The sequence below is a fragment of the Maniola jurtina genome, chromosome 24 (genome assembly GCF_905333055.1).
Source record: "Maniola jurtina chromosome 24, ilManJurt1.1, whole genome shotgun sequence".
Taxonomy (NCBI): Eukaryota; Metazoa; Arthropoda; class Insecta; order Lepidoptera; family Nymphalidae; genus Maniola; species Maniola jurtina.
The window spans coordinates 3,668,309-3,690,613 of NC_060052.1; the positions used below are offsets into that span (position 1 = coordinate 3,668,309).

Consider the following 22,305-nt stretch of genomic DNA (forward strand, 5'->3'; position numbering starts at 1 on the left):
TAAAGGTTGGATCGGTGGTTATAATGTTGCGAAATATCAACCAACCGCGTCTTTGCAACGGTACACGGTTAGCGATAAAAAAATTACTAAACAATGTGATAGAAGCAACTATACTCAAAGGAAAGTATAAAGGAGAAGATGTTCTCATACCGCGCATCCCAATGATTCCGACTGATGTGCCATTTGAGTTTAAACGACTACAGTTTCCAGTGCGGCTTGCTTTTGCTATGACTATAAACAAGTCCCAGGGGCAATCATTAAGTGTTTGTGGTATTAATCTAGAAAACCCATGTTTCTCACATGGTCAATTGTATGTTGCCTGTTCCCGTGTTGGAAAACCATCAGATTTGTTTATCTATGCGCCAGGTAATCAAACAAAAAACATCGTATACCACAAAGCACTACAATGATAATAATAATAATTATGATTCACATGATTAACAATAAAGCGATTACTTACTTTTAAATCCTTATATATGTTTTATTTAATTATTTTTTATTCACAACGCCCTATCACCAGGGTGACGGTTCTGGGGCACCAGCCAGGTAACCTCCCAGTGTGCCTGGATGCTGCTGGTCCCTTTTGGATGCGTCCGAGGGGAAGAGCAGTGTTCGGGCCGGTGCGCCCCGGTAACATGGCTAATAATTTCTCTTCGGAGATATTGTTGGCTATGGCTAATGACCTGGCAGGGGGGGAGGTTTCTCCGCGTGTCCCTCTGACTAGCAGAGGGCACAGTGGACGAAGCGGCGGATGGGACGCGGGTGACGTGCGCGTCCCAAGGTCGGGGGACGCACTTCGTTGGTGCGTCACGGAGGTGCGGTGTTGGGGACCGAGCAGGTCTCCGGTGGAGGGTCTGCCTCGGCAGACGTCGCTGGCTGGGTCGCGGTTGTTTGCTTCGGCCGTTCCCGTGACCCAGTCGCCAGGCGACGCGCAGTAGCGCCGCTGGGGTTTAGTGGGTATTCCGGCCGCCTCTCGGCCGGCGAGTCCCACATACCCTCCCTTAGCTGGCTGGCTGCCTCACGGCTGGCTGGCTAGCTTCCGGGGGGGATGCGTAAATGCATTCCCCAGCGTCAAAAAAAAAAAAAAAAAAAAGGGTGACGGTTCTGTTCAGGAGAATTTTTTAAAATACGTAGGCACAAAAACTGCCACATTACAAATCTTTTTGACAGGACGAAGTCTGTCGGGTCAGCTAGTGAATAGATAAAACTAGGTTCAGACATACCAAGTTAACACGAGCACAAAATATAACAATGTTGTACTCGAAATCGTCAAATAATGTTCTGCTCAAAACGGTTCTGAAAAAAACTAATTTGGGGAATGAATAATTTGCATGTCTACTACCTATAACAGCTTACACAATTAGCCCACACTCCTGCTACGAAAGGCTATGTAAGTTTCAATCCATTAGCAACCTCAGATTATTGTAAACTAGCTGATGCCCGCGGCTTCTTTCGCGTGGATGTAAGTTTTTTAAAAATTCCGTGGGAACTCTATGATTTTCCGGAATAAAAAGTAGCCTATGTGCTAATCCAGGGTATAATCTATCTCCATTCTAAACAGGCAAATCTGTCTAGTAGTTTTTGCATGAAGGAGTAACAAACATACACACACATACCTACATACACACTTTCGCCTTTATAATATTAGTGTGATAATTAATGCAAATTCTTGCAACTTTGACTTGAAAAAAGACTTGATTATTATTGTAGATGGCAAAAAACATGCTGCATGTTTTACTATACAGATTGTTCCTTATACTTTTTAACTTTCAATTGGTTTGCCTCATTTCGGTTGGTCTGAGCGCAGCATAAATATTTCCTTCAACTGACATTTCAATATCTGATAAGTACCCACCTACTTATTTTACTTTTTACTTTTTATTCATAAGTAATGAATAAATAATAGAAAAAATAGGCACTTCTTTATTTAATGGACAGAAATAGGTATTAGGGCACCATTATGGACCGAAATCGACATGCGAGCTTTTTTTTTAAAAAAAAAGAATGTTAGTCATTTTTTAATCATGACTAACATTCCCATTTCCCCTCCAACTAAGTGTAAAGCTTGTGCTAGAAGTGGGTACGACAATAGTGCAACGGGTGGGATTTGAACCGCCGACCTTTCGGATTTCAGTCCGCTCCTATAACCACTGAGCTATTGAGGCTACATAGCTTTGTAGCTTACAAGTAAAGCTGACCGGTGGATTATCGTAAGACCGCGGTTTTGTCAGCCGCTGAACCACGAGTTTTACAATGGTTTCTTTACCGTATGCTATGGCTGGCTCGTCGATGATAAGTTTTAGACCAAAGATTTATTTCTTATTTATTTTATTTTATTTTATTATTATTACACCAACAACTTCCATACAAATATAGACAAAAAAAAAATTACAAAATAACTTCAGTATGGTTGTCAATTACAGGTGTACACTTTATAATAACACTAATCTAACACTAACCTAAAGTACAAATTCTTAATATTATAAGTATATATTTTTGAAACATGGAATGGAAAGTACATTTACAGTTAAAAGAAAAAAAAAAACCAAAAATATCCACTATGAATGATCACCAATTAAAACTATTCTCTTTTTAAATTTATTTAATTTATCATTTTGCTGATTTCAGTTTTACCACAGTCTATCGTCATCATCTCGTCGTCATTATCATCATCATCAACCGACAGACGTCAACAGCTGGATATAGGTTTCTAGTAGGGTATTCCACGTGCCACGGTCTTGTGCCGCCTGAATCCAGCGGCTCCCTGCGTTTTATTTGATGTCATTTGTCCATGTCCAAGGTCTTCCAGCGCTACGCTTTCCTGTACGAGGTCTCCATTATAGGACTTGGGACCCCGACGTCTATCAGTTTTTAGCCCCCGACCCAAAAAGAGGGGTGTTATAAGATTGACGTGTGTATCTGTCTGTGGCATCCGTAGCTCCTAAACCCAGAACCGATTTCACTTTAGTTTTTTTTGTTTGAAAGGTGACTTGAGACTCGAGAGTGTTCTTAGCTAAAATCCGAGAAAATCGATTCAGCCGTTTGAAAGTTATCAGCTCTTTTCTAGTTATTGTAACCTTCACTTGTCGGGGGTGTTATAAATTTTTAATTTACACTTGTTCTAACAAGGCTCTATCTATACAGGATTCCCCATTTTATCCTAATCGTATCTTAGTGCACACTGCACAGCTGTGGTCTGGCGGCATATCACCCTAACAATAGGTACAACAGAATGTTCAAAAGAAAAATTAATAAAAACCATCAATTCATACAGACTTTTTTTCCCAATCCCATACAGATTCTAAACACCATTGTCTTTACAAAAAAATTCAAAAAGTAAATTCTATTTGAATGGCAGTTAGTTTTAATTTATGTGTAAGTAGTATACGTGTGTGAAATTATCTACCTGTAAATAAATAAATAACTTTCATAAAAATTTTGTAAAGCTCGAAAGGAAAGAAATCAAAAATAATACATAGCCTAGATGACGTCAAAATAAATGATGTGATAAGTTATTATTTAACTAGACAACAAAATAAACAAAACAAAATGGGAAAAGACCTGTTAAATAAAATAAAGCTATAATGTATAAGGAGGTAATGTTATGTAATATTGACACTATAAGAGATTTGTTTTTCTGGCGCGCTCTCAACGCGTCCCATACGCGTTTCTCAATGAAATTTTGTAGACATATTCCAGAAATGTGTGTCTACAGAGTTCTGTGAAAATGTGTAGGTAAATTCAAAGTCACAAAATTTGTGATTTCGATCAGAACAGCATAATTACAGCAAAGTGTCAACATCTTTCTTTCAGTTTTTTTCTCCTTCTATAAAATTTTGCTTGATGCAGAATACACTTTTTTGTTCCCCCGCTCCTTAATTATAATATTAATTAGTGTAAATAAAAATTGTTCCAGTTAAAGGTAACTCTGCTGACACTAGTATTCATGGAAGTACTAGTAAAATGTTCAAAAGTGATAGACGAGAAATCACAACAAGCGATATATCCTGCCAACTACTGCAAGAGAATAGGGATATGTGCCGAGGGGACCCATGTCATGTGCACGCACTTCAATCCCGTGAGTTTCGTTTTATTTATGACAACCCTTAAATTATGCTAGCTATATTGGGCCTGCCTTTTAGGAATAAAATCCGGATTCCGATACTACACTTTTTTAGGGTACCGTACCTTAAAAGGAAAAACGGAATTCTTATAGGATCAATTTGTTATCTGTCCGTCCGTCCGTCCGTCCGTATAATACCCGAGTAGGGGACCCTCGATGCGCGAGTCTGACTCGCAGTTGCCCGGTTTTTTTATTCCATCATAAGTTAGCCCTTTATTACGATCTCACCTAGTAAGGATGCAGTCTAAGATGGCAGCAGGCTACCATACGCCGTATCCATACGGCATCGTACCAGGACGTTAAACCGCTTGACGCCACAGCTTTGCCAGTAAGATGGTAGCTAGCTACGGCCGTAGCCTCCTGCCAGAGAGACTCTCACAGCAAAGTGACCGACATAGCTCAAAAGATAAGCAAGCTGAAGTGGTAGTAGGCAAATCATGAATTTGGCAGAACTGGCTGCCTATGGGGTAGAGGTGTTTTACAGAAACCCTATACGTAGTGGGAAGTGCAGATCTCTAGGCCACTGGACTGACTAACTCAAGAAGTTTCCAAGAAGGTGGTGGACCATTTTAGTCACGAAAAGGTGGCTCTTGAAAAGGCCTAGTGTAGCAATGAACCCATGGAATCTGATGGGTAGATTGGAGCCTTCCTTTCAGACCAGACCAGCGAATTGATACGCTCGGTGGCTATCTGAGCACATTTGACCTTTATTTTTAATCCATTGATAGTTTTCTACGAAAATTATTTTAATATGTCTCAGTGAAGCAGCAATGTAGAACCAACCAATGTCCTAACATTCAGTGCTAGACGTTGAGCTAGCGAATCAGCGGGCTGATCCAATTTCAATAAGTGTTTGTTGTTTTCAGAACAAAACAAAGGGACCGCTCTGTACAGGCACAGAAGATGTGTCAATTAACGAGGACTACGCTAAACTACTGCTTGATTTACTTAATGTGTAAGTTAGGTACTCTCTAACACCTTGTCTTATACTCTCTTATTTATTTATGAAGATTAGTTCTAGAAACAAACAGAATAAATGTCGGCAGAAGCATATATTTTTCCGAATAAAATATGGCCAAGCCGCAAGGTCAGTTCTTGCATAGTTCTGACTCCCTGATAAAGTCTCGTTAAATGAGCTTATTCAAAAGGTACTTGGCTAGATATCTTGTAAGTTGAATAGCGACATAGCTCACAAAGTTGTCAAAACGAAGTGGCGATGGGTGGAGCACATAGTTCAAAAAACTGTTTGACCTTGGGGTCACCATGATGCTGGATTAACGACCTCGAACCGAAAATCGTTTGGTGAACCCCATTGCTGTTGGATATATCGCAGCCGTATGGATATGTCAAAGCCGTGATATTATAATACAATTTCACTAGTGATATTATAATTAAACGGTAGATTGTCAATCGACTTCATTTCTTGCAATTTATCGGCCTGGTTTTAGTGACATTGTAATGTCACAGAGTCTTTATAGTGACATTATAAAAAATCATGACATCAACCGAGTCGCACGAAGCCGCTGGATACAGGCGACGCAAGACCGTGGCGTGTAGAAGTCACTACAAAAGATGTATGCCCAGCAGTGCATGGTTGCCATTCTAGCACCTCTGAACTTCAACGTCTAGTTATTCGAACTATGTGTCCCAACATACATTTTAATACGCTTCCATTTTGTCCATTTACGAATATCAAAGATTATGATTCATATATTATAATCCTATTATAATGTAAAGGATTATTTAAATGATACGAAAGCTTATGAATGAGTTGCCAATCAGCTTTGATAGTTCTAATCACACTATCACACTAATATTATAAAGGCGAAAGTTTGTGTGTGTGTGTGTGTGTGTGTGTGTGTGTGTGTGTGTGTGTGTGTGTGTGTGTGTATGTTTGTTACTCCTTCACGCAAAAACCACTGTACGGATTTGGCTGTTTGGAATGAAGATAGATAATATCCTGGATTAGCACTACAATACAAAAAATATGATTTTTAGCATGGATATTTAAGAGTGACATAGGCCACTTTTTGTCTCGGAAAATCAAAGAGTTCCCACGGGATTTCAAAAAACCTAAATTCACGCGGGCGAAGTCGCGGGCATCGGCTAGTAAGTTTATATGATTTTGTAAAGTGGTGATAATAAAAAAAAAGAATACCCGACTGAGTTTATTGTGGGCTCTTCTCAGACTTGGGCGCGTTTGGAACCCTCGTAGCTTTAGTTTTAAGTTACGTAATTAATTATCACCACTATATCGTCCAAATTTAACAATTTCGACCATCAAAAGGAGTATAATTGTACCTACTTTGAATAAATGATTTTGACTTTGACTTTGATTTTGACTTTATGCTGAGGATTAAGACATTCTAATTTCTGTTCTAGGATAAGAAGCAGATCAGCTCGAGGCAAGACGTTTGGACTTGGAAATCTTACTCTACCGAGAGCTTATGGGATGTACCGATTGGTAAGGCCATTAGATTTTTTCTGATTCTTCTTTCGTCGCCGTCTGTTATCGGAGATTGACAATCATTAAATTTATTTTCAAGTTAACCCTTGGTAGCGATTTCACCAGGTGGAAAGTGCTAGAAGTGTTCTCTAGCTAGGCCATAGACCAGAGGATTTTCAGAAATTTCACTCAACTTAAGCCGGGACAAAATAGAGCAAAATATTTTCTTACGGATCCGTCTCTCCAGAAAAAGCTCTTATAGGATAACTTAGTTGCCTGTCTGTCTGTCTGTCGTGTCTCTCAAGACCTAGCAAGGGGCAAGGTTATCAAAACCCATAGGGTACTTCCCGTTGACCTAGGAGCATGAAATTTTGTAGGTAGCAATGTCTTATGTTACAGGAGTGGGACCCTGAACTATCCACGTTGGCCCAAGTGTGGGCTAACACTTGTACCATAGGTCAAGACATGTGCCGAGCTACAGGTAAGAAAATACGTACCGTATAATACCTACTATTTCTTAGTTAATACCTCCCTTTCTGCATTATACTCCTTATAACTGTTGAAGAACAGTACGTTTCTTCTATTTAACTTAAGCATCCACTAAGAACGGATTTTTTGAAAAATCAACCCGTAACGCGGTTAAATTGGGGATGAAAAGTATAAAAGTCCGTCATTTTTAAAGTTACATCGATGAATATTGGTATTTGGAGTTTGAAACGAAGAAATAATGTTTCAGCGTTTTAAGAAGTTGTACCTCAACGGGGTTAAATAGGGAATGAAAATTTCTACAAAAGTCCGTCATTTTTCAAATTTCATCCGTGAAAATTGGTATTTGGACTTCTGGGCAAAAATGAAGAAGGACGTTTCGGGATTTTTGAAAATTCCACCCCCTAACCCCCTGTTAACATTTATACAAGCAAACATTTTTTATTCCTTGTAAGTATATTTTGTGTTAAAGCACATTTTTTATTCGTTGTATATTTTGTTTTAAATTTTTTCCAGAAAGGTTCCCTGATCCGGGACAGGTGCTAGGCTTGACCCGTTTCGATGAAAACTGGATTCCAGTTAACGCTCGAACTCTTTTCAACTACACTGGATTCAGTTTGGAAAAAGTTGTATACGGCATTCATTCCACGCTGAGATCGTGGTACAGAAGTAAAGAGAACGTACACCCTGATGACATCACGGATCAAAATTATATATGGTGAGTTCGTGAGTGACGTGAGTTTTTCTCTGATGGGAGACTTGGCCATGGCTAGTTACCACCCTACAAGAGATTTAGCGTTCCGGTACGTAGATTGTTTTGTTTAGTGAAATAGTCTAATTGAGTTGTCGTTCCGTTAGCCATATCCCTAAGAGAGTTGGCTAACTCCTGGCTTATACCATTTCGCTACGACATATACATAGAGTTACTGCTTTTCATGTATTTAATCGACGAGAGTCAACTGCAACGCGCACCGAGCAGAGGTCCCATTGAAAAAGGACCCAGATGGGTTCATAACTAGTCGAGCTTCCGTCGATTAAATAGAATGATTTTTATTCAAATAAACCTTAACAAGTGCTTTTGAATCGTCAAAATAATCTACCACTGGTTCGGAATGCCGTTCCTACCGCGAAGAACCAGCAAGAAACTCGGCGGTTGCTCTTTTCAAGTGCTCAATTTACAATTTACAATAATACCATACTATAACTATAAAAGCAATTGCAGCCCCGCGCATTGCTGGAGTGAGCCAAATCCATGCTTTTTTGTCATTTACATAATCTTCGATTTTATAATATGCTTTTTCCAGGAGCATACTTTTAATTGCTTTTTTAAACTTGTGTATAATCGGTAAAATACGTGGGTATAGCCGTAACAATCTATACTTTTATTGGAAATCACTTACGATAGTTTGAAAAAAATGTTTTTTGTATTTTCAGGCCCAAACATCTATCTTCAAATAGTTTTTTGGAGATCATCCACGGCAGAGCCACCCACGTCGGCTGTGGGATTTCAGTCTTCATAGAATTCGACTACGCTGTATCGAAGGAACACACCTTGAATTTGTTTCATCATGTAAAGTGCTACTTTAGTAACCACTTCATCGTTATAAACCGATTGGACTAAGAGCCAGCGCGTGCCAGATCTTCGTTATTTTATAACGAAGGTCTGGTATTATTAGACCTCTATCTAAAAAGAGATCTTTAGATAGACGTCCATTCCTAGACACACATAGGTTTCTTGTATGGACTTCCACACGCCTACGGTCTTGCACCACCTAAATCTAAGAGTTTCCTCCGCAAACCCTTTGTCGCGGACCAAAAACCGACACTGATCGGGGAAAGGCGGGAAGCGCGAACGCGAAGGCCAACACCTGATAGGAGTGATCTGACATCTACACTCGTGATTCGCAGTGCAGGATTTCGCGGCCGTTCGCGCCGCGAGTGTAGAGCCCACTTTATAAATAAATTTTAAAAAGCTTGGTTCTTGAAATTTTGAATTTTATAGTTCCATTTTTTTATGCTCTCATATCCAACGATACACCTACGAGTATGTATTCGATGCCCGAACGGTGCCAATGGGACCCTTTTACTAAGCTATACGTCCGTCTGTCTGTCTGTCAGCAGGCTGTAATCCGTAATAGATAGATAATTGAAATTTTCACAGAATGTTATTTCTATTGAATATATTCAATTTTTGTTTTGATTGTTAACGATTATCAAAATCTCTAGGTTGTCCGTGTAATCTGCAACCTATCATCACGGATTCTCAGTACGCCGAGAAAGTACCGAGTATACACGACGGATCCTCCCACAGAAGTGGGTTACACCGTCAAATGTGGTTGCCCGCTCGGCTATGACGAAGATGACGACTGCTTGTGCTACGAAAGTGGCAGACAACTGCGTACGTTACCTTTTTAGGGATCCGTACTTTAAAAGGAAAAGAGTAACCCTTGTAGGATTAATCCGTTGTCTGTCTGTCATGTCTGTCAAGAAAAGGGAATCAAAACTTATGGGGTACCTACTTCACGTTCTTTTAGAATCATTAACCCGGCGTCATTGTGATAGAAAATTGTTACACGGACTTTGAGGTGGGTCAATATGACCCGTATATGTAAAATGTGATATTTCCATGTTTATTCTCGGTAATATCTATCTTATTATATGATCTGTTTGTACCCTTAAAGGTAGGTTGGTAGGTCTTAGCGCAAGTACCTAAAGGAAAAAATCCTTAAACCATTTTGTAGTCACAGCACAAAAAAAAATGAAAATGTGTTCACGATAAAATATTATAATTATTAGTTTACTAAATCACATAAAAACGGCGTTGTCCATCATTGTACTTGTACATAAAAGTGTTAGGTGTATATTGTATGATGGTACGGAACCCTTCCGTAATGGCCTAAACGACCTCGTTTAGTTTAAAAGAACTCGGTTGGCGCCTAGTCCTTTTAAAATCACTTAGGAAGACATCGGCTTCGCCTCGTCCTTCCATTACTGTCCGATGATTGCCATATTTCCGGCCTGGATTGTAATGTACTATTTTGTATTTTTTATTTTAGCCTACCTCTAAATTATTTTTTTTAAATGAAATATACTATTACGATAACCGATATTTTGACATTGAAGTGACATAACTTAAAGTTAACTTAAGTAATTGACACTTGCTTTGTAACTTCTCTCCAAAACTCCTTTAGAACTTCAAACACTTGAATAGCCTTTGAAATTGAGACATAATTTAATTAAAAGTTTCATGAAGGTTGTCTGCATGGAGAAACGCGAAATTCTATCACGAGTTTCTTCTCTTCATGATTTTACCCAGCAAAGTAAAGCCAAAAGGAAGGGTTATTATTTTAGCAGTTTGTATAAATTTTTTATTTGCTATTGTCTTGAATGAGATGTTAAATAAAAGAGGAGGAAATTCTGAGTTCATAGATATAGGTAAATGTAATACATATGGGGTAGCAATGTAGAGCCTCGATAGCTCAACGGTTGAGGAGCGAACTGAATTACGAAAGGTCGGCGGTTCAAACCCCACCCGTTGCACTATTGTCGTACCCACTCCTAGCACAAGCTTTACGCTTAATTGGAGGGGAAAGGGGAGTATTAGTCATGATTAGCATGGCTAATATTCTTTTTTTTAAAAAGATAAAATCATAGACCTATAAAATATACCGAGCGAAAAAAAAAACATATTTTTTACTATATTTTAGAGTAGTCGGGTTTTAGTATTAAACTTTATCTTTTTAAGAATTATCATCAGTTATTATCAGATGGTATTAAAACTGAATGGTAGTGATAACAGGGACTAAGATGGCTTAAACGTCCATTAACCATGCTATACGAGTCACGAAGATACGAAAAGGCCAAAGACCTCATGAGTCAGGCATCCAAACTGAAATACGTTGCTTAACCGGCGTAATCCACTCCACTTATATCTTTTTTTTTAAAGAATTGTAGCCATGCTAATCATGACTGATACTCCTCTTTCCCCTCCAATTAAGCGTAAAGCTTGTGCCTGGAGTGTGCACGACAATAGTGCAACGGGTGGAATTTGAACCGCCGACCTTTCGGAATTCAGTACGCTCCTCAACCGTTGAGCTATCGAGGCTCTAAAATCTGTCTAAGAGATTGTCGCAACTAGGCCACATGTCCCTAAAGTAGATCATATTGTTTGGTGGAGATCTGATGAATATCTTCAAGAAGGGAGAACTCCTCTACGGATAAGAGTAAATAACTTGCTATTAGCTGAAGTGACTCTGCAAGATAACTAACTGACCTAACTTTACTATTTAGTAAGGATAGTCAGTCAGTCAGGTCAGATTAAGATAACTCTCCTGTCACAGAATAAAGAGATAACTCTTTATAGTTACTATGCAGCTCCTGTTCCTACTATACTTTAAGTTGTGATAGCCTAGTGGTTAGGACGTCCGCCTTCTAATCGGAGGTCAGGGATTCTGTCCCAAGCACGCACCTCTAACTATCGAAGTTATGTGCCTTTTAAGTAATTAAATATCACTTGCTTTAACGGTGAAGGAAAACATCGCGAAGAAACGTGCATGATTGAGAGTTCTCCATAATATTCTCAAAGGTGTTTGAAGTCTGCCAATCCACACTTGTCCAGCGTGACAGGCTATGGTCAGGCCACTTCTCACTCTGAGAGGAGATCCGTTCTCTGTAGTGAGCCGGTGATTGGTTGATCATGATGATGATGACTGTGCTCTTGTACAACTTTGTTATTTTAACTGGTAGGTATAACTTAAAGCAAGTTATCGCTTGTAACTTTTTTCATCAGATTTCCAAATTAATTTATTTCAGCGTTTTCCTGTAAGGGGAAAGAATGTAAGCCCGCAGTTGTGATTTTGCCCATAATCACCGTCGAAAACGCACCACCTTCCAAACTCAGCGCCGAATACAGGTAAAATAGAAACCTTACCATAAAAGATTAACAAGTGTAAATAAAAAATTTATAACACACCCGACAAGTGAAGGTTACAGTAAGTAGAAAAGAGCTGATAACTCTCAAACGGCTGAACCGATTTTCTTGAATTATAGCTAAGAACACTCTCTATCAAGCCACCTTTCAAACAAAAAAAAAATTGAATTAAAATCGGTTCATTAGTTTAGGAGCTACGATGCCACAGACAGATACACAGATACACACGTCAAAATTATAACACCCCTCTTTTTGGGTTGGGGTTTAAAACCATTGAATCAATTTAGATATAACTATCACGTATGTCGTATATCTATTTCTAATGACCTGATGAGTTCTAGCACTAAACAAACAAAAGTAACCTTTAAATATTATTTATGTTTTAGAAATGAAAGCAATTGCAAAATGATGAAGACTGAAATAGATCCAGGCTACCAAGATAATACTCATCCAACGGTAAAATTGATTCCTGTTCATAAACCTATGTTTTTTTTGTCCTTTTTAACTGACTTCCAAAAAAGGAGGAGGTTCTCAATTCGTCGGAATCTTTTTTTTTACGTATGTTCCCCGATTACTCAAAGACCCCTGGACGAATTTGGATTTTTTTTTGTTTGAAAGGGTATACTGTACAGGGGGTCCCACATAAATTTGGTGAAGATCTGATGAATATCTTCGGAGATGGAGAACAGAACTCCTCAATGGATAAGAGCAAATTGCTCGCGATCAGTGTAATAACTTAGTAAACAGTAGGGTTTTAATTGGGCATAGCATATTATAGTACAGTCGGGCCACTAAAAATTGTAAATCTAATTTTGTTTTAATATGCTCGCTCGACTTTAGCTACACGTGTAATGTATCTAACATTACACGTGTAGCTAAACAAAACTTATTTTTTACTTTTTAGTGTTTGTGGTTTTTGAAGTCGGTTTTATTTTTCTTTTGAAATTTTTTTATTATCTGAAAGACTTTAGAGGAATTTCACTTTCATCGATGACAGTGAGAATTACTTTTTGTTATCAATTTGTAAGTTAAAACAATTAGTAGATACTTTACATTTAATTTATTAGTAACTGCATTTGTGTATTATAATTTCTGTTTCAGGGACATAATTTAAGAGGAAGTATATTCTTAAAGCCATCTGTATTTGAATTACCTCAAAGAAAACTTAAGACTTCTGAAAGTAAAGAAACTAAATTAGTCAAAAATGATGTAAGTCCGAGAAGAGATTTTTCAAATGCACGCAAACTTGTTTCTAAGTATTTAAATACAAGACTCAAAACAATTACAGATAAAGACGTAAATTTACCGCTTACCGTTAAAAATAGTGCATTTTCAGCCATAAAACTACAAAATATAAGTCAAGTAAGTCATACCAATGATGCAGAAAAAGAAGATTTTGAAAAAACGAGGCTAAGGATAGTTTTTGATAATTTAATTTTACCAAGAAACACAATTAATACGAAGTCACCAAAAGTTAAAACAAATAGTAAAATAATGAGTTTGTTAAACAAATTAGAAGAAGAAGCTGAAAACGTTCAACTAGCTTGCGACAGAAAAAATGTTTTAGATCATAAAATTCGAAAAATTTATAACACATTTGTTGAAAAAGCTGTTTCTACCAGGAAAAGTAGCAACATTAATGAAGTTAAAGATAAAACTACAAACTTAGATGAATTTTTAGGAAACGACAGGCTACATAAACATGAAGAGCAATTTAGTACCATAAGAGAAAAAGATCTCAATAAATTCAAAAATAATCAAATATCAAACAAAGAAGGCCTAAGAAACAGCAAAACCTCTGTAAAAGTAAATCAACTTGACAATAATTTTAAAGATACATCGTTTAGTAATAAAAAATATCGCGAATTGTTTGGAATACGAAACATGCATGGTATAAGAAATAATCAAAATAACAAAAGAGAGGAAACAAATGATTTTAATAATGAAAACACTCTTTCGAGGCGGGACGACGATATACTAACTCTTGAAAAACGAAAGTTTTATCAAGACAAACTTGATTATTTAGAAAGAAAACTTCAAGTTTTTGATAATAATGATAGAAATAGAGACAAAGTAAGTAAGTAACTAAAGTATATAAAGTGCCAAATTGTTTTGTAGACGTATTCAAGGATTATAAAGTGTATATATAAGTGTCTATATTTATTGATATTTAGATGCCTGCCGACCAACACATGAGAAGAATGCTGCCAACCTATCACCAACTTCAAAATCGTAAAAGGCCATAGTATTTTAATAAATTATACATTTTTGATAAACCTTTTTTTTTACTGTTTTCTTAATCCATCAATCTGTTTGTGATCCGGTAGTTGAATAGATGAAAGGATTTTTGTAATTTCAACCCTTAAGGAGGTAAAATAGGGTTTTGAAATAAGTCAGTGGGCATAGCTATTTTTAGCTATATTATAGCTAGTATTTTTATATGCGCGATGCTTATTCAAAGTCTGGCTTATAGGCAAGAAACATCTTTATATTTTTCTTTGCAACATTTTATGTATCAGCTTATAGCCCGGTGGCTACAAGAGAAAATTACCGTTTTCCACGAACTTAAGATAAGAACGAAATGAATACAACGTAGGTAGGTACTAAATAACTTGAAACTTGTTTTGTAAACATTAACAGGGCTCTCTCCGTCACTCGTTTCATACAATCGTAGTTCCAATTTCATTTGAATACTAAGCAAACAAAGTCCATGAAATTTTGCAGACATATTCTAGAAACTAATATCTGTGTCTGTGGTGTTTTAGATTTTTCTAAAAATATGTAGTTTTAAAATAACAGGGGCTCAAAGATTTGTATGAAAATTTTTAAGACCGCGTAACTTTGAAACCGAATATTTTAACAGAAATCTGGAAAACCACATACACAGATATTATTATTAGTTTCTAGAATATGTCTGCAAAATTTCATGGACTTTGGTTGCTTAATATTCAAATGAAATTGGAACTACGATTGTATGAAACGAGTGACGGAGAGAGCCCTCTTAAAATGTGTACTTTGGAGTTAATACTCGTAGCTTTCGTAGGCAAAGTTGAAACATTATCGCTTTGAGATGAAGGATATACAACTTGTAATCACGTCCATTCTTTTCTGTATATTACAATTTTTTAACATTGACTTTGAAAATAAGGTAAGTATGTATGTCTAAGTTCGAAAATATAACCATGCATAAACCATTCAAAGATACATCATATTATTAACTAGTTTATTGAAACATTTACATAAGAAAAACTGACTAACTGACTCTCTGACTGATCTACAACACAACACAAACTAAACTGGAGGGATCGAGCTGATATTTGGCATGCAGATAGCTATTATGGCGTTGAGATTCGCTGAGAAATGATTCAAAATTCAACCCTAAAGGGTTAGGGGTTTGAAATTCGTGTAGTCCACGCGGACAAAGTCGCGGGCACAAGCTAGTCGTCTTAAAGATATTTTAGTATTTAGTATGAATTTTCAGGTACATGCAAATAATAATGAAATATTACCTAATTGGGAAAGGCGACATATTCAAGAACTAAAGGTAAGTTAAAATGTTTGTAAAGAACCGGCCACACAGGCGGCGTATGCGTCGCGTAAACGTAGACGTAGCGCGTAGCATTGTGTTGTAATGTATGGAACTGTATGAGACATGGCATACCGCTTGCGTGGCGTGAACGTTCGCGTAGACGTAATGCGTGCAGTTACGTCTACGGATTCACGCGCGTCACAGCAAGCGTCACGTGTACGTGCGCGCGTGTCAATCGGCTTTTAAAGATACAGAAGGAACTCCTCATTTTTTATTTCACATAGAGAACTCTCACTCTCCATTGCCCGCTGAGTGACTCTGAGCTTTCTTATGAGGCCCATATAGTTAGCGACATCTATGTATAGTACGCGACAGGCTGAGATGGCAATTTTGGTATGAGGCGGAGGGACGCCCCGGTTGCCCTCTCAATCTGTCACGCACTGTAGGTTCGTATTTTGTATTTGATTTTACTTGTAATATTTAGCGTTGTATGTAACGAATGTAATGGGGGTTCCATTACTACAGGATATTCAGTTGAATCGGAGGGACCCGACTGATAGTATCGAGCATGAGCATGCAGAGTTTGCTGAATTTCGAAGACGACGTCAAAAGAATAACAAGAAAACAACAAACGATAAAAAGCCTACATATCCAAAAAAATCTACAAAAGAAGGAGAAAAGAAGAGGAGAAAGAGAAGAAGAAAAAACACCAGCAACAAGAAGTTCTTTAAAACTACTTTAAACGAAATTGGTACAGACTCCAAGATGTCAGATTCGAGGGATAGCGATAGGAACGGAAAACCAGTAGATATTATTGTACATATTAAAATGAATGAGTGAATAAATATTTACCAAAAGAAATCTTGTTTTTTTCACTATCGCTAATATTAATTTATGCAATATCAAATTACTGTACGCATCATGGATGCCATTAATACTAGCTGCATTTCCACGCTGGACAGCCAGGCTGATCCGTTGCGCAACAAATGATATTAACCACGGTAATATGTCTGATAATTTTTTTTAGCACGAAGACTCCATGGCCCCAGGGTCTCCACGGCAAACGGAACAAAATGTAACTCTCGATAAGAGAGGCATACTTGCGCTGCTTACCGGTTTAAGCCATTTCTGCTGCGGCTCCCGGTTTTGATGCTTCCTCCCTGATATAACACAGAGCCAATGCATCAACGCACATTGCATCCCACATTAGGGTCCGTCCCCATTCCCAGGGTACCAGCGCCAATCCATCAGATCTCTTGCTATCATCCCGACTTATCGCTGCCAGCTCAATGAGCGCAGAAATATCTAATAAATGCTAATATTTAATATTAAATGATTCATCACTTCAAATCTCAACCCACGGTGGCAATAGAGACCGAGTCTCCTTTCATAATGAGATATAAATGACCATGATTCATGAATCCTGATGATTGATGTCTAGTATAATCATCTCGAAAAGTCAAAATGTTCTTTATTTAAATAGACTGGAAATGGTTTATGTTTTTCTTTTAATTTTGTATATATTTGCAAAATATTGGTAAATAAAGGCCAATTGCGTACACGTGACACGTGCGTAGTGACGCGCGTAATCCCCTTGCACACCGGGTTACGCATACGTCCACGCTTTACGCAAGCAGTGTGCCATGTTTCATACAGTTCCATACATTACAACGCAATGGTACGCGCTACGTCTACGCTTACGCAGCTTGTGTGAACGAGATATAAATTCATAATCATCATTATCAATGAGCACTGCTGGACATAGGTCTCTTGTAGGGACTTCCAGATGCCACGTGTGAGGTTGCCATTCTAGCATCTTGGAACTCTATCGGTTTTTTGAACTATGTGCCCCTCCCATTGCCACTTCAGCTTCGTAACCCGTTGAGCTATGTCGGTTATTCTGGTTGTCTTACAGATCTTCTCATTTAATTGATTAGTAGCAAAACTCCAAGCGTACAAGCTCTCTTCATCGCGCGCTGAGTGAATCTGAGCTTTCTTATGAGGCTTATAGTTAGCGACCATGCCTTGAATCTATATTTTTTCTACTGTTATCTCTACTGATAAACTGATTCCTTATAATGTGGATATTTTTTTTACAAGCAGGGACATATCCAGCTACGTATCTACAAATTTAATCACACTAATATTATAAAGGAGAAAGTTTGTATGTGTGTGTGTGTGTGTGTGTGTATGTTTGTTACTCCTTCACGCAAAAACTATTGGACATATTGGGCTGAAATTTTGAATGGAGATAGATTATACCCTGGATTAGCACATAGGCTACTTTTTATCCCGGAAAATCAAAGAGTTCCCACGGGAACTTTAAAAACCTACATCCACGCGAACGAAGTCGCGGGCATCAGCTAGTAGGTACATATAAATAAAAATCAAAATTTATTCAATAGTTTATTCGGTTCTTTATCTTATTCCTTAAAAACAACTGGATCTTCTTCTTCAGCGTTTGCATCACGTTTTTATTTAAGGATTGTTTCTTATGAAATCCTTTCTTTTTCACGTATGGATTTTTCTGTTTTGTTTCTCTGAGAGCATGAGTCAGTACATTTTCGGTCATTGGCTCAACATGCCGTTTTACCTGTAGTAAATTTACTTATTAGTAATTTACTGGGACTTCGTCTGTGTTGGTGTTAGCTGGAGGTCGTGCTCTGCCGTTTTGGAGTGTTTTTTTTTTATTAAACTGATTGGAAAGCACTCTAAAGGGGTGCCGTGCGTATGTCGGCGAGCGTGGGCACAGACGGGGTCCATACTTGTATAGTTTAACTAACTTGTTACAAATAACTACACACTTGACATTGGCTAATCTTTGTAAAGCCAGACGAGAAAGAAAAAAAGAAAAAAAAGTAATTTACTTATTAATGTTACAAATGTGAAAGTGTGTCTGTACATTATTATTTATACTTACCTACTCATACCACTGATCTGAAACTGAAAAAAACCAAATTAAAATCGGTTCATTAGTTTAGGAGCTACGATGCCACAGACAGATACACAGATACACGGACACACAGATACACACGTCAAACTCATAACACCCCTCTTTTTGGATCGGAGGTTAAAAAACCTAAATCTAACCTAAAAAAAAAAAAAAAATACTTTTGGACTCCGTACATACACAAACCACTTTTAAAACAAAATCTCATAAATATGGTACACGTAACAAGCACAAGCTACAATTAACTAAAGCTAGGACTAATTATGGTACCTACCAAAACTATACAGTTTGAGGGAGCGCTACTATATAATGACTTGCCAAAACACATATCGGAGGAAAAATCTTTTCCAAAATTTAAAACCGAGTTAAAAAAGTACTGTCAGACAATAGATTGATAGATAGATAGATATATATTTTAGTTTTGTTAACTTAGGATATAGCATGTTTTGAAATATTATTATTGTATAAAGTCACCGTACCTTTAAAAATTATGTTTTAACTATATTTATATTTAGAATTATTCTCATATAAGTGAACATTGTTCTTCTGAGAAATAAACTCTTTAAACCTAAACCTAAATCCACGCCGACAAAATGGCGGACATCATCTAGTTTTCAATAAACAATCTTAAGCTCACCCTTAAATGTATCTTCTTAGCACCACTTGGATCGATCCAACAGTTCTGTTTATACAAACTCTGCAATAAATAATATGACTGATTAATAAATTGTACGTATCACTACTGAGCACCTCTCCTCCTCTCATCTTCAGAGATCTTCTCTCAAAATGAAAAGGATTTGGCCATAGACCACGCTAGCTAAGTACGGATTGGCAGATTTCACGCACCTTATGGGGAACACTCTGGAATTCTAAAACTATAGCACACAGGCTTCCTCACGATGTTTTCCTTCACCCTTAAATCAAGTGGTATTCAATTGTTTGAAACACATAATATTAACTCCGAAAAGTTAGTTAGACACCTATTATGTCTTTAATATATTAAGTAACCAAATATAATTATATTACCGCAGAATGTTAAAACCACCACCACATCAAACCACAGTTGGTTTTACCACAGTTGGTAAAACCAACTGGTTTTGGCGCTGAATGTAACAAAAACTCTCTGTATATTTTTTAATGTCAATAATAATAAATAAAAAAATAAAAAAATGTGGTCTCTGGAAATTATAATAGTAGGTTTTTATTATTACAGCTTACTTACTTTATAATTTTTTTCAGCTACAATATAATTTATTTTTACAAATAGGAATAATATAACAAAATTATAATAAAACGACATCTTCCAGATTTCTACTATGAAATCAGTGATCTAGAATTTTAATCACTCAGACCTAAAAAAAAGAATCTAATAAGTCAAAAACTTGTTTAATTAAAACTTCCTGTCGATTTCGACATCATTTTCCGATCTAAAAACGAAACTCCAATAGGTATGCTTGTAAAACAAAGTTATAGAATTGGATTTTAATCGACGTTTGTTTTTGGGTTTTCGTCGTTAAATTCACAATATGTGTTTTTTTATTAACCCCCGACCCAAAAAGAGGGGTGTTATAAGTTTGACGTGTGTATCTGTGTATCTGTGAATCTGTGTATCTGTGTACTTGTACTATAAGACCCACCTGCCAAATTTCATGATTCTAGGTCAACGGGAAGTACCCTATAGGTTTTCTTGACAGACACGATGGACGGACGGACAGATAGACAGACAGATAGACAACAAAGTGATCCTATAAGGATTCCTCTTTTCCTTTTGAGGTACGGAACCCTAAAAATATAACAAAAACTCGAAAAGAAAAGTATAAAATATTTATTTTAAAACAAATTAATACTAATTTCCATAGGTTACACTTTTAAAATATACATTTTAATAAAAACCTAGATGCACTTGTACATGCTAAGCCTATATTTATCCTTTAGCGATGGCCGCGGCTTGGCCCACGACTCCCACCGCTGGGCCCGCCTTCGCGATACCATTGCGTATGTTGCGCCCAAACTTTTCCTGTAATTAAAAATGTTATATCAATAATTACATCCATTTTATTGTATTTTATTAACCCGCGACCCAAAAAGAGGGGTGTTATAAGTTTGACGTGTGTATCTGTCTGTGGCATCGTAGCTCCTAAACTATTGAACCGATTTTAATTTAGTTTTTTTTGTTTGAAAGGTGGCTTGATCGAGAGTGTTCTCAGCTATAATCCAAGAAAATCGGTTCAGCCGTTTAAAAGTTATCAGCTCTTTTCTAGTTACTGTAACCTTCACTTGTCGGAGGTGTTATAAATTTTTAATTTACACTTGGTATAGAAAAAAAGAGAACATCCATACTACCACTTTGATATCCTTATTATATGCATAATGCGAAAGTGTGTCTGTCTGTTTGCTACCTTATCACGGCCCAATCATTTAACAGATTTTACCACGTACATAGATAATAATGATAAAATAATAAACATCTTTTATTCAACCAAATTTACAAATTTAATAAATGACAGTAAAATTACAAACAGATAGGGTGCCAAAGTCCCCGGGACACCAGGATAATAATTTGCATCCTGGAGACAGACTGGATATTGCTACATTTTGCCCGAAAATCAAAGAGTTCCCACGCGATTTTGAAAATCTAAATCCACATGGGCGAATTCGTGGACATATTGTTAACCGACTTCCAAAAAAGGAGGAGGTTCTCAATTCGTCGGGATCTTTTTTTTTATGTATGTTCTCCGATTACTCAAAGAACCCTGGACCGATTTGGAAATTTTTTTTGTTTGAAAGGGTATACTGTGCAGGTGGTCCCATATAAATTTGGTGAAGATCTGATGAATATCTTCGGAGATGGAGAACAGAACTCCTCAATGGATAAGAGCAAATTGCTCGCGATCAGTGTAATAGTTTAGTAAAAAGTAGGGTTTTAACTGGGCATAGCATATTATAGTACAGTGGGGCCACTAAAAATTGTGAAATAAAACATTTTCAAAAGAAAAATAAAACCGACTTCAAAAACCAAAAACACTAAAAAGTAGAAAATAATTTTTGTTTAGCTGCACGTGTAAATGTACCTAGGTATGAAGTCGGGCGAGCTTCACTCTTGGATTTCTAATTTTGTTTTAATATGCTCAAAAAAAAAAAGATGATGCCCGTGACTTCGTTCGCGTGGATTTAGGTTTTTTAAAATCCCGTGGGAACTCTTTGCTTTCCCGAGATAAAAAGTTGCCTATGCCAATTTCCGGGATGCAAACTACCTCTGTACCAAATTAAGTCGTCAAAAGTAAATAAAAGGGAATAAAATTAAAAACAAATTAAATTAAATGAATCGCTTACAATTTTCTTAAACCCCTTCCACCTAGGCGCTGCATTGACAGCACACATCATCATCAAAACAGCGAAAACAAAGAAAAATACTCTTGAAAAATTCATTTTGCTTTCACAACTGATCAACTCAACTATGTAATTAACCAGGCATACTTGCGTTTTTATACGGTGAAAACTAGAACAAATCTTATTTACAACCAGAAATCTTCTCTTTACTCGTCACTTACTTTATGGTTATTGATATAAGGATCAGAATGAGATTAAATTTTTTTGGCGTACGCAAATAATATTATTGTTTTCATAATAAATGATGAGGAATCCCCTGGTTCTCTTAATAGACACTTCAAAATAATTCAAGTAGGTACATATTATATCACTGAGTAGATTGTTAATTATTGAGTTTGCTTATCGTAAAATGAAGAGTTTGATCTGACGCAAATATTTGTTTTACGTTTAAAATCGGCCAAGTGCGATTAGACTCGCACACCAAGGGTTCCGTACTGTACAATAAATTTAA

The 22,305-nt window shown here is 37.0% G+C and overlaps 2 protein-coding genes and 1 long non-coding RNA gene across 4 annotated transcripts; 2 read left to right on the forward strand and 1 right to left on the reverse strand.

The window, feature by feature from the left end:
* The first annotated feature begins 3,058 nt into the window (after nucleotides 1-3,058).
* On the forward strand, nucleotides 3,059-14,228 carry LOC123877545. 2 transcript variants are annotated; one of them, XM_045924355.1, is made up of 12 exons: nucleotides 3,059-3,596; nucleotides 3,917-4,078; nucleotides 4,990-5,078; nucleotides 6,506-6,587; nucleotides 6,969-7,050; nucleotides 7,572-7,773; nucleotides 8,490-8,625; nucleotides 9,282-9,453; nucleotides 11,868-11,967; nucleotides 12,372-12,441; nucleotides 13,087-14,062; nucleotides 14,160-14,228. In XM_045924355.1, the coding sequence occupies exons 1-12, from the start codon at nucleotides 3,585-3,587 to the stop codon at nucleotides 14,219-14,221; spliced, it is 2,145 nt and encodes a 714-aa protein (XP_045780311.1). In that variant the 5' UTR covers nucleotides 3,059-3,584; the 3' UTR covers nucleotides 14,222-14,228. The 2 variants fall into 2 exon arrangements, with proteins under 2 accessions (XP_045780311.1, XP_045780310.1); XM_045924354.1 differs by having other exon boundaries at nucleotides 3,059-3,375.
* Nucleotides 14,229-14,995: 767 nt separating this feature from the next.
* Nucleotides 14,996-16,379, forward strand: LOC123877577. The gene is made up of 3 exons (XM_045924394.1): nucleotides 14,996-15,133; nucleotides 15,467-15,529; nucleotides 16,040-16,379. Exons 1-3 carry the CDS (start codon nucleotides 15,056-15,058, stop codon nucleotides 16,352-16,354), a joined length of 456 nt encoding a protein of 151 aa, XP_045780350.1. The 5' UTR covers nucleotides 14,996-15,055; the 3' UTR covers nucleotides 16,355-16,379.
* Nucleotides 16,380-17,903: 1,524 nt separating this feature from the next.
* On the reverse strand, nucleotides 17,904-19,960 carry LOC123877590. The gene is made up of 3 exons (XR_006798622.1): nucleotides 19,687-19,960; nucleotides 19,102-19,161; nucleotides 17,904-18,107 (listed from the first exon to the last, which is right to left on the reverse strand). It is a non-coding gene; the product is annotated as an uncharacterized LOC123877590 (long non-coding RNA).
* Between the last annotated feature and the right edge of the window lie 2,345 nt (nucleotides 19,961-22,305).

Excerpts from the sequence above, each read along its gene's own strand:
- LOC123877545 (XM_045924354.1), top strand. The coding sequence starts at position 3,352 with ATGGCAGTTAGTTTTAATTTATGT. Across the intron at positions 5,079-6,505 it reads CTGCTTGATTTACTTAATGT|GATAAGAAGCAGATCAGCTC; the intron begins GTAAGTTAGGTA and ends TTTCTGTTCTAG. Across the intron at positions 12,442-13,086 it reads AAGATAATACTCATCCAACG|GGACATAATTTAAGAGGAAG; the intron begins GTAAAATTGATT and ends TTTCTGTTTCAG.
- LOC123877577 (XM_045924394.1), top strand. The coding sequence starts at position 15,056 with ATGAAGGATATACAACTTGTAATCACGTCCATTCTTTTCTGTATATTA. Across the intron at positions 15,134-15,466 it reads ACATTGACTTTGAAAATAAG|GTACATGCAAATAATAATGA; the intron begins GTAAGTATGTAT and ends ATGAATTTTCAG. Across the intron at positions 15,530-16,039 it reads GACATATTCAAGAACTAAAG|GATATTCAGTTGAATCGGAG; the intron begins GTAAGTTAAAAT and ends CCATTACTACAG.